Source organism: Salminus brasiliensis, chromosome 1 (assembly GCF_030463535.1).
Source record: "Salminus brasiliensis chromosome 1, fSalBra1.hap2, whole genome shotgun sequence".
NCBI lineage: Eukaryota > Metazoa > Chordata > Actinopteri > Characiformes > Bryconidae > Salminus > Salminus brasiliensis.
The window spans coordinates 81,562,674-81,579,242 of NC_132878.1; the positions used below are offsets into that span (position 1 = coordinate 81,562,674).

Sequence of the window (16,569 nt, forward strand, 5' to 3'; positions counted from 1 at the left end):
ATTGATTTTTCCGCCCACTGAAACTGCCGTGCGAGCATAAATTTTGCATGAGGGCTCTTTACCCCTGCGCCGCCACACTCGATGGAGGGGAGAAAGGGTGTGTGATAAAGAGAGAGAGACATAAAGAGAGAGAGAGTAAAAGGTGGCGGCGGGCAAGGGGCACTGAGGCGCACGCAGGAGGCATCAGGGATGGTGAAGGCCAGAGACCTCCGGTAGTAGGCCTACAATGGGTTTTGTGAGGGACTGGAGTGTGACCAGCATGGGCTGCGAGTAGCACGCTAGTGGGAAAGTGGTGGGCCATTTCCCCAAACAGGCTGTTGGAAGAAGGAGGACAGGGGTTTGGAAGAAACTGGAGTGGAAAGGCCAACACAAATTGGGCAACGGTTGTTGTGGAGTCAGGAAGAAGTGAAGCCAAACTGTATTCCTATTTGTGCGTTAAAGGGTCCATATCACAGACACCAGGCCTGCTTGCTAGCTTTAAAAAAAAAAAAAAAAAATGGAAAAACTTGTTGCAATAACTAGTTCAACACAGAATTAGACATTACATTAAAATGATGTGTCAAGTAAATAACATTGATTCTCTTGTAACAGTGGCATCTGTCAGTGGTGCGATATATTAGACAGCAAGTGAACTGTCAGTTCTTGAAGTTGATTTATAAAAAGCAGGAAAAATCGAAAATTGTGCCATCAAGACGAGTCAGAGCAGACGGCTAGCTGGGTCAGAACATCTCCCAAACATCAGGCAGGTCTTGTGGGGTTTATCTTTTCTGCATTTGTCAGTACCTAAGAAAAGTGCTTCAACAAAGCTCAGTGATGTATGTGGGGAGCCTACGCAAAGTGGTTTTAATGTTGTCATTTTTACAAAGGAACTATTTACACCAGAATTTATAGAGAAGAGGCATTTGACTATACAAAGAATAGTTCCTTAGGGGTTCACGGTAGATATGAGTACATAGATAGATTAAATTGACTATGGTTGTGATGTCACATATGGCTGCCTACTCAGCCTACAGCAGTTTAGGCTCTTGTTCACACTGAAGTTTTGAATTGCCATTTTAAATTCTCAATAGTTGTCTTGTCACAACCATGAAAACATTTACATGTGACTGCCCATTCAAGTTAAGGCAATACGGAGCGCTGTTCGATGTGACACACTAGTAGAGGTTTTGGAGCAGAAGGATTAGCTGTGTTTTTGGTACATAAACCCACAGAAATGGAAGTGGACTTCAGAAAAAAATAAAAGACATGAAAATGTAGATGTAGACATTCTTGACACTAGCGTTTTTCACCTTTCTGCTTTTTTACTTCAGTCCTCAACCCCTTCTAAATCCCTCTGCAGGGGTGACCGTACAGATATCTTGCACTTCCTAGAGCTAGCTGATCCCAACAAACTGCTTCTTGCAGCCTTATAAAGCCTAGTCCACTTCACAAGGGGTTAGCCTGCCTGTTGTTTAGTGCCGCGTGATCCCTGTACAGATCACTGCCTGTGGATTGTTTAGTGCTGTCTGAGCTCTGTGTCTTTTACAGACATGATTGAACAATGTGGACTACCAGTATATTTTGTACAGATACATTTGGATATTAAATAGCTAAAACGTGCTACAATTCTGCTAGGCCCAGTGAATAATGTATAGTTAAATTAGACTGTAAAGTCCTTTTGGGAAGGAAAGATCAAATGTGGGGATGATCTGACAAATGTAACAAACACTTCCCCTGCTGCAACACAAAGACACAAGTAATACAACTCTGAACATTGTTATAGTATATATATATTGAAAGGTCACAAATAAATACTGGGGGGGCTTTACACCCCTTAAGCCAAGGCATGGTGACCTTAAGTCTCAGCTTTATATATATATATATATATATATATATATATATATATATATATATATATATATATATAGATATAGATATATATATATTATATACACATTTATGTATACACATACAACATTTATATTATGTAACATTTACATTGGCTGGCTAGACATCTGTGTGTATGTACATCCAGGCAGCCTGTTTTATTCATCATATGAGCAACATTTTTTTTAGAAATCAAGCTAAATGTCTGGTAGCAGCTGCGGCAGCTATTCAGTAGTAAAACTAATTAGCCTTTAAAGCAAGATATTCATAGCTGTTCATCTGAAAACAACATTAGGTTCCTAAATGTTATTTGGAGGTTTTATTTAATGTAACATAAATACATCAAAGAAAGTGGAAATATTTTAAATTCTTTTCATTTTGAGATGTTGTAAGAATATTATGAATTTAATTTATTTACATAATTAACATTATTTACTTAATTATTTATTTTTATCTGTTTTAAGTACTATTTATGTGAGTGTCATATTCCATTGGCACACAATTTAGCTTGCTGGAAGTGTTGTTTCTTGCATTATTTCTTGTAATAATCAAAAGGGGAAATTATTCTGTTTGCAAATTGCCACTTTCACTAGGTTAACACACTCAGTATGACTCAGAATACAGAGTGTTTTTACAGCAATCTCAATTGGCTATTCTTTTCTATTGAGAATATACAAGTTACGTTCATTAATAAATGTTCATTAATAGCTTGTAGGCAATTGGTACACCATAGAATAGTTGAATTTACCAGTTAGATGGGGCTATATTCTTTTGAACATTGTAAAGTGAGTGTAAACTCACTTTATAGTATAGGTATTTGTAGTAAGGTTCCTTCCAGGCCACAGCTCTGCAGAGATGAAGGTCCTTCCTTCTTCTGCTAGTCCTGCAAACCATGAAGTACTGTGGCCCGGAAGGATATTACCCTGTTGGCTTTTTTTTGGCCACAGATGCCTTGTCACCATCACACTCCATTTCTTCCAACTCATTGCAAATGGTTGTGGCTGTGGCGTTTAGGTGGACAGGACAGGTGGTTCGCCATAATGAGAGAGGTGGACACTCCACGTCTGTCCTCTTCACTCTCTCTGTACATGAGGCAAAAATAGCCACTCGCCCTAACTCTCCTGCTCACTGTGACCTCCGTGCTGACCTCTGACAATCAGCCACAAGCTGCACTTTATACACACACACACACACACAAAGTCTGTCAGCGCTCAAGCACAAGACAGGTGATTTTTTTTTTCAGTGGCAGCTCAACAGAGACGGGAGCTATCATAAAGAAAGAACGACAAGAGCAAGTGCGTTCACACAGACACACACGGCGGCATGCAGACACAAACACAACTGCACAGGCCGGACGCACGTACAAGGTGTCAGGGAGGTCAGCTGAGCGAGGCTCTGTTAAACAGAGGAATTCGTCTGATCTGCTCTGGAAGTTTTGTCTCTTTGTCTCCTCTAACCTGGCTGTGGGCTGAAAGTAAGGAGAGAAATATAGAATGTGCCCTGAAAGTCTGAACTGAACAACAGAAGGGGCATTCGCAAGACTGAGAAACCTGCTGAGAAAATAGCTGTATTTGTGAAATCCTGTAGTGACAGAAGAACGCTGAAGAACCTTTCAGTGGACAGTTTTGGTGAATGAGATGCGACAGTATAAAGAACCTTGTTTAAACCTCTCTCTCTCTCTCTCTATATATATATATATATATATATATATATATATAGAGAGAGAGAGAGAGAGAGAGAGAGAGAGCCTATATATAGGTCATGTGCTAATTGAAATATGTGCTAATTGAAAGTTTTTTCTTAGAACCAAGTATCCAAGAGTATCCAAGAGTATCCAAGCTGCTTTACAGGAATCAGTAATAGGACAAGAGATCAACAAATCATGAAAAAACATAAAGTGAGCAAGTGAGCAAGTCAAAGGTGACAGTGGCAAGGAAAAACTCCCTTAGAGACGGAGGAAAAAACCTTAGGAGGAACCAAGACTCATCTTCAGGGACCCATCCTCATCTGATCACAACTATTTATAAATGTAAACTCATAAAAGGTCACTGTTCTACTCCACAGATGTGCTGATATAATCATAATACAATATAACCAGTATAATCAGAGTAGAGATTCAGCAAATACCTTTCAGAGTTGAAGAGTGAAGAAGAGTGATCTGGAGCAACATCATCATCAAACAAGGTGCTTGGTAAAAACTAATACTGGAGAAAAGACTAAACCACACGTTTTGGCTTGTAGGCCTTCATTTGGGTAGAGAAGAGCATAAGAGGGAAGAAGCTGAAACACCCAGATATTTTGCATTGAACTTATGCATAACATATACAACAAATTTTGTTGAAGCTGCAGATTCTAAAAAATTTTATTACATTATATTTTAAATTATATGAAATATTATCAAAGTTGTGTGGCAGTAAATAAATAAATTAAAAAGACATGCAGGCTCTAAGCTGTCAATACTAAAATATAAATGTAAGTCACTGTGAATCTCATTATATAATAAAATATATAATTCCATTTGTAGTATAGCTTCTAGGTATAGACGAAAATATGGGGAATATTTATCCATGTAACATTTATTATTAAAGACATTGAGTGTTAAGTGTTCTTAACAAGAAATTTCATCATAAGGTTTTAAACTTAACATAAAATGTTTTTTTTAAACTTAGGCAGTTTTCTTATTTGGGATGTGTTCAATTTATGAGGACAATGGGTTCCATCATTATAAGAGCCAAGCTGGGAATAATTCTGTGCTCTAAAAGCTTTTTAAACGCATGAATCAGATGTAGAACACAGGTAGGAAAATTGTTAGGAAGATACTGGTGAGTAAGGCTCATTGTTGTAAAGCAGCTTTGCAGAGAACTGCATTAGTGATTTATAACCCAGCAGAGCACAAAGACGACACATGTTAAAGTAGGTGATGACCTTTAGCTGCCCTCTGACCAAAGCTGTATTTCTCTATTCGGCGGACGACTAGCATTAATGCTGAGAAAGGCTCACACATTTTGTTGGCTTTTTTTTTTTCTTGGACTGTCATACTTTGAAGCCACGTCTGAATGATGCTTACTGTATTGTAGACATTACTATTAATCTTCAGTGCTATACAGTGTAGTACTGTAGTATATACACACAAAATACAGACCCATGACATCTAAAGAGTTCATTTTCATACTGTACTTTTTAAAAATAAAGGTGCTACATAGGGTTCTTTGAGCAGTACCATAGAAGAACCCTCTTTTGGTTTCATAAAGCACCATGTTTGTAAAAGAAACTACTTTGTAAAAGAAACTGTATTTCTGAACAGCATATACTGCACATATGGTCCTACTCTGTAGAAAGTAATAAATTACATGCCAACGCTTTCTGCCTTAATATGTGTGGGGAGCATATCAATATAAAAAAGTCAATTTGTTATAGTAGTTAATACTGAGATGCAACCATGCAGTGTTTAAAACGAATATTTGCAAGTGCTGGTTATAATAAACACTTAAGGGCATTTAACATCACTGGTGTTGTTTTTATACTAATAATTATACATAATAATACATTCTTAATAATAAAGTCTTTATGTGCCATAATGTTCTGAGAAAATCAATATGTTTTTGCATCAGTTTAACCCTATTGGACTGAATCATTAAAACAGCTATTTTTACATTGACAACTTTACTGTGACCATTTTCTGTTACCATTATATAAATATGTCACAGACAGGTCTAATGTATTGCACTCTATCTCAGTTCTGATAACTGTTGAGTTAATTAGGTGCACTGATGAATTTGTGGCCTTTTCTTACCCAACACAACCGGAAATTTTATTACATCAATTGAGATGATGGCTTTCTGGTAATGTGGCTCAATCTAAACACAGACCCCATGTTCTAACAAAAGGAATCCTGATTCAGCACAGATCTATATAATAAAGGGCTTGTTGGCTATAAGTGTAATTTAACGCTGCATTTTAAATTAAATTAAAATGCATTGAAAATGTACATTATTAGTGGCCTGTCATGAGTATTTCCTATACATAGCCTACACTGGTAACGGGCCTGCATGATTAAAGTTGGTAGATGTCATTGTTAGCAATTTGTAACTGATGCAAAGAAAAATGTTACATTCAGAAATATTATAAATCTCTATTTTTACCAGACATGTTTTATGCTATTGTAACCAACTAGGTCAGGACTTAATGACTGTTTAATAGTTAACTTTTAATAAAGCTTCAGCTTTTAGGCTCTCATTTAAGTCCAGATCAGTTGTTTGGTATGTAAATGTAAATACTGAACAATTTTGTATCTTTTAGAATAATGTAATTATAAATGATCTTTGGAACATGCTTCTGCAAGCATGACGAGTACAGAAATGTCTGGCTGCATGTACAGAAGACCACTGGTCTGAAGTAGTAGAATGTAGTACTTGTGGCGTTCAGCAGATCATCACGTCCACATGCGTCCAAAGCCCCGTCATCTCTTTTCTTAGTAATTACATCCTCAGTGTTTGCACTTCAGAGCTGGTAGCCTATGCCTCGCCCCCAACAATTAGCTCGCGAGACATCATGCGATTAAAGCGAGCCTGATGAAGTCGCTGTGCTCTTTTAAGGAGAGCAGAAGGTCAGCAGCTTCTTTTAACGAGACGACAGAGTTTATAAAGCAGCGCCGTTAAAGGCACGTCGTTACCTGCAGTGTTACCCACATAATAGGGCCACATGGGGCTTCCTTCCCTGCTCTCCCTGCCTGTCTCTCTTTATTTGTTTTTTCTTTTCCTCTTCTTTTCTTCGCACTCTTTTTTGTTGTTCCCACTCGGTCTCTGGCCCTCGTGACTGGAGGCAGGAGAAGGGGGCCTGCCTTTGCCTTTGATCTTCCTCCTGCGCTTTCGATAATTTTTTGACAGAAATCTGCTTTTTTTTTTCCTCTCTCTCTTCTCTCTTTTTCCCTCCCACTTTTCCTTCTTTAACCCCCTCCTTCTCAGCATTCCCCTAACCCCCCCTCCTTTTTCCCACTGGTAGCGGCGTCCGGACTTGCCGGAGAGAGCCACATATGCTTTCGGCCCTGTCAAGCCCCTGCAAGACAACTTGCCCCAACATTTCACGCGCGAATTGGACTCTTGGCTTTTTCCCGGGTGCAGATGATATATATAATTCATGGCGGGGTGTGAGAGTGGTGTCAACGTGTCAGCCGATAGAAGAAATATAAAAGTGGGCTGTTTACTGGTCGAGAGACACTTTCTCTCTCTTTTTTTCTTTTTCTATTTTTTGTTCTTCTTCTCTGATTCTCTTCCTTTTTTAGAGTTGTGGTGGGGGTGGTAGTAGGGGGGTTTAGTGGAGGGGGATCAAATGCACGCCTGTCCGTCCGGCTCTGATGCAGGAGTAGCCACGCTAATCAAAGCAACGCCTGTCCCAATGTATTTTTCCAGTTATCTCCCAGGAAAAAAAAGGAAGAAAAAATCCCATTTTTAATTATTCAAGTGCATCAATTAATTATAGAGACTCGCTTGTCTGCGTGCCAGCTTAGCAAACGAACGCTTGCTGTGTCAATACAAGTATCGCTCTCTCTGTTTGAGCATTGATCTATTGTACTTCACACCATTTGCGGTGATTTGTCTTACTGCTGTAATTAAATATGCCCACGAATCCAAATGAATTATTCCTGATGTGAATATATGGGGCCATCATTTGTATTGTACTGAGGCAGCTGTTGTGTTCTTCTCGTTTCTCTTCATCTTCTCTACCTTCAAAGCTGGACTATTTGAAGTTAATTTTCGAGCCAAAACAGAAAACAACGTCTGTAGTTGTTTACAAAAAATGTCTTGACGGAGACGATGCGGTGAACTCAAATCAAACATAACTTGAATCAAACTTTTCCGACTGATACCGCCTTGTTGAAGAAGCAGTGTTATTAGATCTCTCTTTGGAGGTCAGTCGTCAGCCTGTTTGCGCGCCCTTCTCTTAGTCTTCTCAAGCGCAAACAAAGGTCGCATTGATTTATATAGGACCCTTTCAAAAGTGAGAAAACACAGGTCATTTGAATGCACTGGCTTGGTTTATGAAGTCACCTTTGGTGTGAATAGAAATAATGTTGGGTTATTATGTTTGTGGGCAATGTGGTGCTTATGAGACGCTGTTCTGTATGTCTTTCTATACTGCCGTAGGCCCTGGAAATGAAAGCATGGGTCAGCGATGTGGTTTCTTTTCAGAAGAAACAGCATTTCTCCATATTCAGTAGCGCCCTTGGCGCCTTTCAAGGACAAATTTGACGGCTTGAGTTTTGTATTGCAGTCAAACAAAACAGAAACAGACCATGACTTCACAGACGAAGGCAACAAAAGACGTTACATTTAACCCAAACGAATACACAGAGGATTAAGAAGGCCCAAAATCCTACTGTGCCCATGTTTGTTACTGTAAAAGAAGCAGGCCTTGACTGCAGTGAGAGTGTTCTTAAATGGAGGAGACACAGCTAAGGAGAGAAAATATGAATTACACTAAATGAACTCTAAGGGTTCTTAAGACCTGAGGTTTGGAAGGAGTGCTCCCACATCAAAAGCCTGGAACATCTCTAAACAGCCCGAGGGGCGGTAATCCACTTTTAGTAGATACTTCTAGAAGCATGGTCTGCTCAATAATTACAGTATGTCTGCAGGGTAGTATGAAGTATCCAATGGCTGGCAAATAGTGATGATCCTGCAATTTTACTGAACTTCTTAGTTTTGAAAGAGGACAACACATCTAAACCATCAGGTTCAAATTACGGCTAATGTAGATGGGACATGGCATTACATATGTGTTAACCAGAACACTAATATGTATCTCACATTCTGTTAACTTATGAAAAGATCTGAAGGCATTCAGGTTACTGTATATTTCATCAAATTTTAGAATTGTAATTAATATCATCTTTCACTCAAAGTACCCAAAGTAATGGAATCTTGTTTTCGACATGTACTACATAAGGCGAATAAGGTAGGACACAGGAACTTGCCCTCTATCTATTATTGGAAACAAAGCCTTGACTGTGGTTTTGTGGTTAGCTGCACAGGTGTCCTGGAACCTTTAAAAGTATCAGCTTGACGATCGAATGCTTGCTGTTTTCTTCCTCCGCAGCTACCTCATCTCTCAACTCCCAGCTTCAGCATCTTCAGCACCTCCAACAAATACAGCAGCACCACCAGCAACAGCAACAACATCAACAACAACAACAGCAACAGCAGCAGCAGCAAAGAGAGCGAGAGCAGCGCGAGAGAGAGCAGCAACAGAGAGAGCGAGAGCGAGAGCAACACTGCGGCCCCGTTCACCTCCAGCCGCCCAATCATCTGCCATCTCATCGTCAGCTGACTCCTCCCATCCAGCCACAAGCGTCTGGTCCCTCGTCAGGCACGGTCACTTCTTGTACCTCCTCCAGCCATGTCTCGGCTCCGCCTCCACAGTCTCCGCCTTCTCACAGGCCCAACCAATCACCAGCTCGCAGCCTGCCCTCACCTGTCACGCCACCATTGCCATTGCAGGTAAGATCTTTATTATTTTATGTGACTGCTGTGTTAGTTGTAGTATAACCCAATAATGTGCTGCCAATCAAAAGTTTGGAGACATTTCAAATGGTTTCATTTAAAAAGGTTAAGTAAAAATCTAACCAAAAAAATCCAAGGAGTCCTCAAACTTTTGACTGGCACTGACACAGAATGGCAGAATAACAGTTGTATGATCTTTGGCTTGAAACAATCAGATGGGCTAGACAGCACATGTTCAATCTTGAGTGCAAAAGCCATATGAAGGTTTCAGACCAACAACAAAATAAAAGGTCTACATTTCCAGGCCAAAATTAGCACTGACCAATAACCTTTATTCCTCCTGGCAGCCTACAGGTGTATAGTAGGCTCCTTACACAGTAAATGCAACTGCAGTCATTTGTGGTTGACATAAATGCTGAACGATGATTGAACGACAAACGCCAGTTCAGACTTCTGCCTGGGCTTGAAGGCCTGTGAGGTCGATCCATATAATGTCTCCTAAATATCATGTCGACCCACTTAAAGGACTCGTTCTTCTACATTATTCACAACGTGCCGGGAAGAATGGAGGTTAGGAGTGACACAAGGCCTGGGATGAATCTTAGAGAATGGGGCAGTAATTCAATAGAGTGATTGGATCTGTCTGGGGAAATCTTGGATATTACAAATATTGTTTCTGGAGGAGGTACTTGTTTGCCAAGCTAGGTCCCTGGGAAAGAATGAAAATTGAAAGTTTATTGTTAAGAGTTCATCCCTGCCATCTTGCTTGCGACAGCAATAGAGCATTATTGAGGATGAAGAGCTTCGGAATATTAAATTAGGAGTTATGATGGTTTTGGTATAACCTGATTTGAATCAATTACATGATAATTACTTATTGACATGTTTCATATGGGTGCAGTAGACACAGCTGATGCTGCATTTAACTGCTATGATTTTAGGGACCCATCTTGCTTAATATTCTTATGTAGTTTTGTGAATAGCACTGTGCTATTTGTCTAAATCGATTCACCAAGTATAGATGGTTTTTATTGTAAAGAGGCAAAAGCTGTGTTTCAGAACTTTCATCAGAATTCAAGCTGTAGAAACTGAAAAATTGTAGATTTTGCTTTTGTCTAGTAGTAATAAGGAAGGTGACTGAACCTGTGGGAAAGTCTTGAAGACATTTTTGCAACTCGCCCAAGAGGTTCAACTGAGCGTTGAAACGACTTCAACATTATATCAGAAGTCCAGTCATGTTAAGTGGTGTCAGCAAGTATTAAAGATTGCATTTCAAGTGCAAAAAGATCAAGGTCTTTCATTTTTTAACAAGTCTCTGTAATTATTATTTTAAATTAGGCATAAATACATATGAGAAAAACCTTACAAACACTCATTCATTTTTTCCCCATTAATGATTAATCTAGCCAAATGAATTGTTTCGTTAAAATATGCACAGATAGCAGATGGCACATTCATGATCTTATAACCATATAGTTTACATGTAGTACACATATACTAGTAAACATACGTTAAAACATGCAGTTTCAGGCCCTGGGTGGTCTAGGCGCTGTCACCATGATCAGAGGGTTGCTGATCGTGGTTCAAATCCCAGTCATGCTGCTTGCCATCAGCAGCGGAGGCCCCGAGAGAGCACAATTGGCTTTGCTCTCTCTGGGATGGGTAGATGGCGCTCTTCATTTTGGTGCTGGCCATCACTGGTGTCTGCAGGCTGGTGCTGCGCTTCCCTCCAGGCGTGTTGGTTGCCCGGTGATGTTCCTTCAGCGGCAGTTCGAAAAATATGCGGCTTGACTGCACGCGCATCGGAGGGGGCGTGTGCTAGTCCGCCCTAACTGGTAACAGGGGCATTGCGTGCGATAGGGGGGAGATTACGTACGCGTTGGGGAATTGGCAGTCCAAATGGGGGGAAATTGTATTAAAAAACAAAACATGCAGTTTCTTTAAAACATCACCCTTTGGACTGCAATGTTTCAGCTTTGAGATACTTTTTGAATGATGCCCAAAACTGGACAACCAATCAGAACAAAGCTCAGGTATCTTACCAGAATATCTTGTTCAATTCTAAAGAATAAAAAGAGATAAGAGTGTGTTCAGTGCTCCATCTTTGTGCATGTGCTTATCTTATACTTGAGTAAAACCCTGCCACGGATAAATGAAAACAATCAAAGACGTATTTGTCCAGTTGTTAAGAACGTTAATTTATTTAGCAAGCACCCTTAAATATCAAGAGTAAAAAATAGTTCTGTGGAATGATAGAACCAGGTTTGGACCCTTACAGAACCTTTCCATAGACATCTCTTTAAAAAAAAACCTCCTGAAGTTAAAAGCATTCAAGTGAAAGGTGTTGTAAAGAACGAGAGAAAGTGGTTCTCCAATCTTGTCACTGGAAAGAACCCTTTCTGGCATTGTGAATATGCAGAGATGTGGCAGGATCCCCAAAAGCATTCATTAACTCCTCAAGGGCCACTTAAAATCTAGTGTTTTACCATTTAAATAATTACACACCCCAACCCGAAAATGTCCCCACTCTACCTCATTAAGCAAGTGATGTTCCCCCCCCCCCCCCCCCCCCTCTTAATGTTCATCTATCCATCCATCCATACATCCATCCATCCATCCATCTCTTCTCTTCTGTCTGTCTGGCTGTCCCACTCTTTCTCTAATAACCTGCCCCCCCTTCTTTTATATCCCAGTGGTTTCATTTCAGCCGGAGAGAGGCCAGGGTCGCCTCTGTGTCCTTCCCCACATTCATCAGCGTCACAGTCCTTATTGCTCTGTGCTGCGGCCCCCTTCATGGCTGCCGTCAACTTAGGCCATTTATTTCACCCTCTGTCCCTCTGCCAAAGCCCTTACACACACACACCAGCTGGACCCTACAGGCCCTGGTGCTTAATGGTCCCCGGGGGCCCGCAACTAGTGCTTTTCAAAGAGGCTCCTTGGGGGTGCAGGCTTTTTTTCTCTTCTCCCGTCGACAGACGAAGCACATCTGATTCAATTTGGCATGTGATCTTCGAGCCCTTGATTACATGATTTAGGTGTATTAGGGGTGAAGTAGATAAAGTAAGTGGGGGGAGGGTGGGCTACAAGAAAGGGGACTGCAATACCTGGGCAGATAATGACAATGGCCAGATGTGCCCTAAAGTTTGAAATATTTATTTGAACCTGACAGGACCCTGACAAGTCTTCCAGTCAGGTTCAGTTGTGTTAGGACATGTTTATCAAAAATTAGCTGGTTTAGAATAAAGTCTCTCAATTTTGGGAATCGTATAGATCATCACCAGCCTTAACAAGTTATGACCTGCATTCACCACTGCTATAATTATTCCCATACTTTCTTTCTTCCCACTTTTATTATCTAACAGAACTAAATCTGGCACACTGGAGTCATTTGTGTTGTTGCAAGGGACTTCCTTTTAGTATAAGAACAGCATTATGTATTATGAGTTTATTCAGACTAGAAACCTTTAAGATATTCATTGCAAACATTTTCTTTAACAGGGAGTTCACATTTTCCAAGTAATTAACACATTTATTTTAAGTCATATCTGAATTTATTTGAACTAAAGTACACTGTAAGAACATGGCCTTGTGTTAGCATTTCATTTTTTCCCCTATCCTGCATCCAACAAAAATGAACCTCTTATACAGTTTTTACTACAGTAATTATGCTGATCTACTTTGTGAAGTATGAACATGCACGTAGAACAGGTTTTCTGACTTAAACAGAGTTAAACAACCTTCAAAAAAAAAAAAAAAAAACATCCATGAGGGGGACTGTGGCAAGAGTATAACACTCTGTAGTGTAATAGATACTACCGTATTTACCGTGTGTCTTCGTTAGTAAGCTAACTTCTAACATCTAACAACCACACTGAATCAAAACAGTTGCCCGGACCTATAAAAATGCTTAAAAATAACATTTAAAATTTATTTTTGCAATTTTCTGGACAATAAGCACTCTGGGAATATATTCATTTTTGTTTTTTAGACAATTGATAACTTTTTGATAATTAAATTTTCTTGACCGCAAAACATATAGATTAAACAGAGGTGTTTAAAGGGAATCTGCAAAGCTTCATGGCTCTTTGTCCAGGTCAGAGTAACATAAGGGCTCATTACGATATTGCCCCATCCAATGGGATTAAGTATAGTGGTGCCATGAAGAGGTAAAAGGTTTACTGTGTCCCTGGGTCATTACCAAGAGCAGCATCACATCAGGACCAAGGACGGAGCCTTGAGGAACACCCTCAGCAGCAGCAGCAAGAATCTGCAGTGGGTAAGCTTCAGTCTGCAATAGGATTTGGCCACTACTGTCTAGCTCTTCTATCCCAGGGGGGTGTGATTAGATTTCCAGCTAAGAGTCATTGTCCGCCTAATCCACAGAGAGATGGACCAGAGGCCAGTGCTTCATTAGCTACCCCTTCACCTTACCACCCAAACACTGAGAAAGTGCAAAAAAGAGTGTGTGAAAGTGTGTATGTCTGTTTGCATGGCCATGGTCTGAAGGAGATGGAAAATGTTTGTCTGTTGGGGGGTCCCCATCATCAGATGCGTGTGTGTGTGTGTGGTGTTTGCCGTTTCCCTCCTGAGGGGCCTGAGTCCATAATTGGCCTTGCATTTGTGTCTGAGAGCGCAAGAGAGAGAGTGTTGCACTGGGCTTCACCCTAGTGTTGCCACTGGCCTTGAGGGACAGTCATGCCTAGGCACCACAAACACCCTGAGAATTATGGGAAAGTGTATTTCCAGGGCCTCTCATAATTACCCCTTCTGGTAACATAAGTACAACACACATTTTCTCCTTTCTCTCCTCCTCTCTCCCCTCCAACCCTCGATAATCAGTTGAGCATAGGAGGCCGAGCAAGTCTGCTATCATCAGACAAGACCTGAGGGCCTCCTTTAACCGAACTGACAACATGGCATTGTGTTAGCATTTCACTGGGATAATGCCACAGTCAGCTCACTGACAGTCCTCCGTACCTTTTTTACTTTACTTCCTCCTTTCCTTTACTGTTTCCTGCAGCACTCCATTTTTCTCTTTCTTTCTTTCGTTTTCTGCCTTTCCTTTTTTCTCTGTCCTTGTTTCTCTTTATGTCATTTTGAGGATTTTCGTTCTAATCACTCTCCCTTTCTTTCTTTAACTGTAATCCTTCATTTCTCACTACCTTTCACGGTCCTTGTCCTTCTTTTTTCACTTTGTCACTCTTTCTTTCACTCTGTTGCTCTTTCTGTCTTTCATGCTGTCATTCTTTCTTTCAATCTGTCACTCTCTCTTTCTTTCTCTCTTTTACACTGACACTCTTCCTTTCACTCTGACACTTTCTATCTCACTCTAACACTCTCTCTTTCACACTGACACTTTCTTTCTCTCTTTTACACTGACACTCGTTCTTTCACTCTGACACTCTTTATCTCACTCTTACACTCTTTTCTTTCTTTCACTCCGACACATTTTCTTTCACTTTGTCACTGTCACTTTCTTTCACTCTGTCACTCTTGTTTCTTTCATCCTGACACTTTCTTTTTTATACTCTGGCACTATTTCTTTCTTTCTTTTTTCACTCTCAGCCTCTTCTTTCACTAGCACTTTCCTTCACTTTGATACTTTCTCTATGTCACTCTTTCTTTCACTAATACCTTATTTTACTCTGACTCTTTTCTTCACTCTGACACTCTTTCTTTCACTCTCACACTTACACTCTTACACTCTTTCTTTCACTCTCACCCTTCAACTTTGACACTCTTTCTTTCACTTTCACACTCTTTCTTTCACTCTGACACTTTCTTTCACTTGTCACTCTTTCTTTCACTAACACTTTCTTTCACTCTGGCTCTTTCTTTTAATATGTCACTCTTTCTTTCACTGACACTTTCTTTCTTTCACTCTGACACTCTGCCATGGTGAGCACACTTTGAAATGGCATTTTGCTTCTTTGCCATGTGTTTGTCTTTGTAAATCTTTGAAATGAATACAAATTCAACTATGTCTATGTAGCTAATTCTGTAGCTGCATTACATAATGGCATTTCTAGTGTAGCAAAGCACAGTTTGCAACAATCTCACCTCCTCAGAGAAAGAGAAAGAGAGAGAGAGAGGTAACTGTGAACTGGTGAGCAGAAGAGAGATGCAGACACTCTGAGGTAGTAAGTCAGTGGGGAACTGGCCGTGTGATGACAGGCAGAGGAGATTATGAAATTTGCTTAAGTGTGTTAATGGGCTGATTAGCAGGGCGGCTGGATTTGTGGGAGTTGATTGATCGGGGCAGCGGGGTTTCTCCATGCTGAGGAAGCTCGGGGATTTGTGTGTGCCTGTGTGTGTGTAAGTGAGCATATGTGTGTGTGTGTGTGTGTGTGTGTGTGTGCACACCCTCGGCGCATGCAGGGTGAGCCGGTTACACCGGAATTGATCTTAATTAGATCTGAAAGACCTGCCACAGCAGAATGGTCGCAGCGATTAGAATGAAAAACAGGAGAAATTACTGATCAAATTAATCATAATGTCGGCCTACAGCTGTAGGCCTGCTGTAATTTGCCACTCCACTGGCTTACATCGGCCTCACGCACACACTCTCTCTAGCACACACACACACACACACACACACACACACACACACACAGTGAGCTGTGGCCTAGAGAGAGAGGAGAAGTGTAGACTGTCCCCACACACACACACACACACACACCTCTCTTCCTGCCACATCACCACTCTACACACTCAGTGTGTATCTGTAATGTAGTGCAGTGCAGTAGGTGTTATCTCTCTTGCTTTGGGGCTCTCCTCTCTCTCTCTCTCTCTCTCTCAGCCTTGACACACACGTGTGTGGACTGTCTGTTCACTAACAGTCCTTGACCCAGACACACTGTGTCAGTCTCCATGGTTCCAGGGCTGACAGTGAGACAGAAGGAAGGAGAAGCAAGAGAAAAAGGGAGAGAGAAAGATAGAGAAAACACTTTCTCTCTCTCTCTCTCTGCCCCAGCCTCCAAACCATAAGGCTTAATTACACACTACCACTGCCCAACATTCAGACAGTGTCAGTTTACTGACAGCTCCATGTCCAATAGGCAACCTTTACTCTCTCTCTCTCTCCATCTCTATACATTGTGTATGATTACGCTTATACACTGTTCCTCTCTCTTGACTTGATCTTTATCATCTTTTGCTTCTAGCCCTCTGTGTCTTCCTCACACAGTCCCACATTCATACAAAT

The 16,569-nt window shown here is 40.7% G+C and overlaps 1 protein-coding gene across 1 annotated transcript in view; it reads left to right on the forward strand.

Moving 5' to 3' along the window:
• pou6f2 (POU class 6 homeobox 2) overlaps positions 1-16,569 on the forward strand; it is a 127,700-nt gene that overhangs the window by 70,102 nt on the left and 41,029 nt on the right. The window contains 1 exon segment of the mRNA XM_072690998.1: positions 8,962-9,362. Within this exon segment, the coding sequence (XP_072547099.1) occupies positions 8,962-9,362 (401 nt within the window).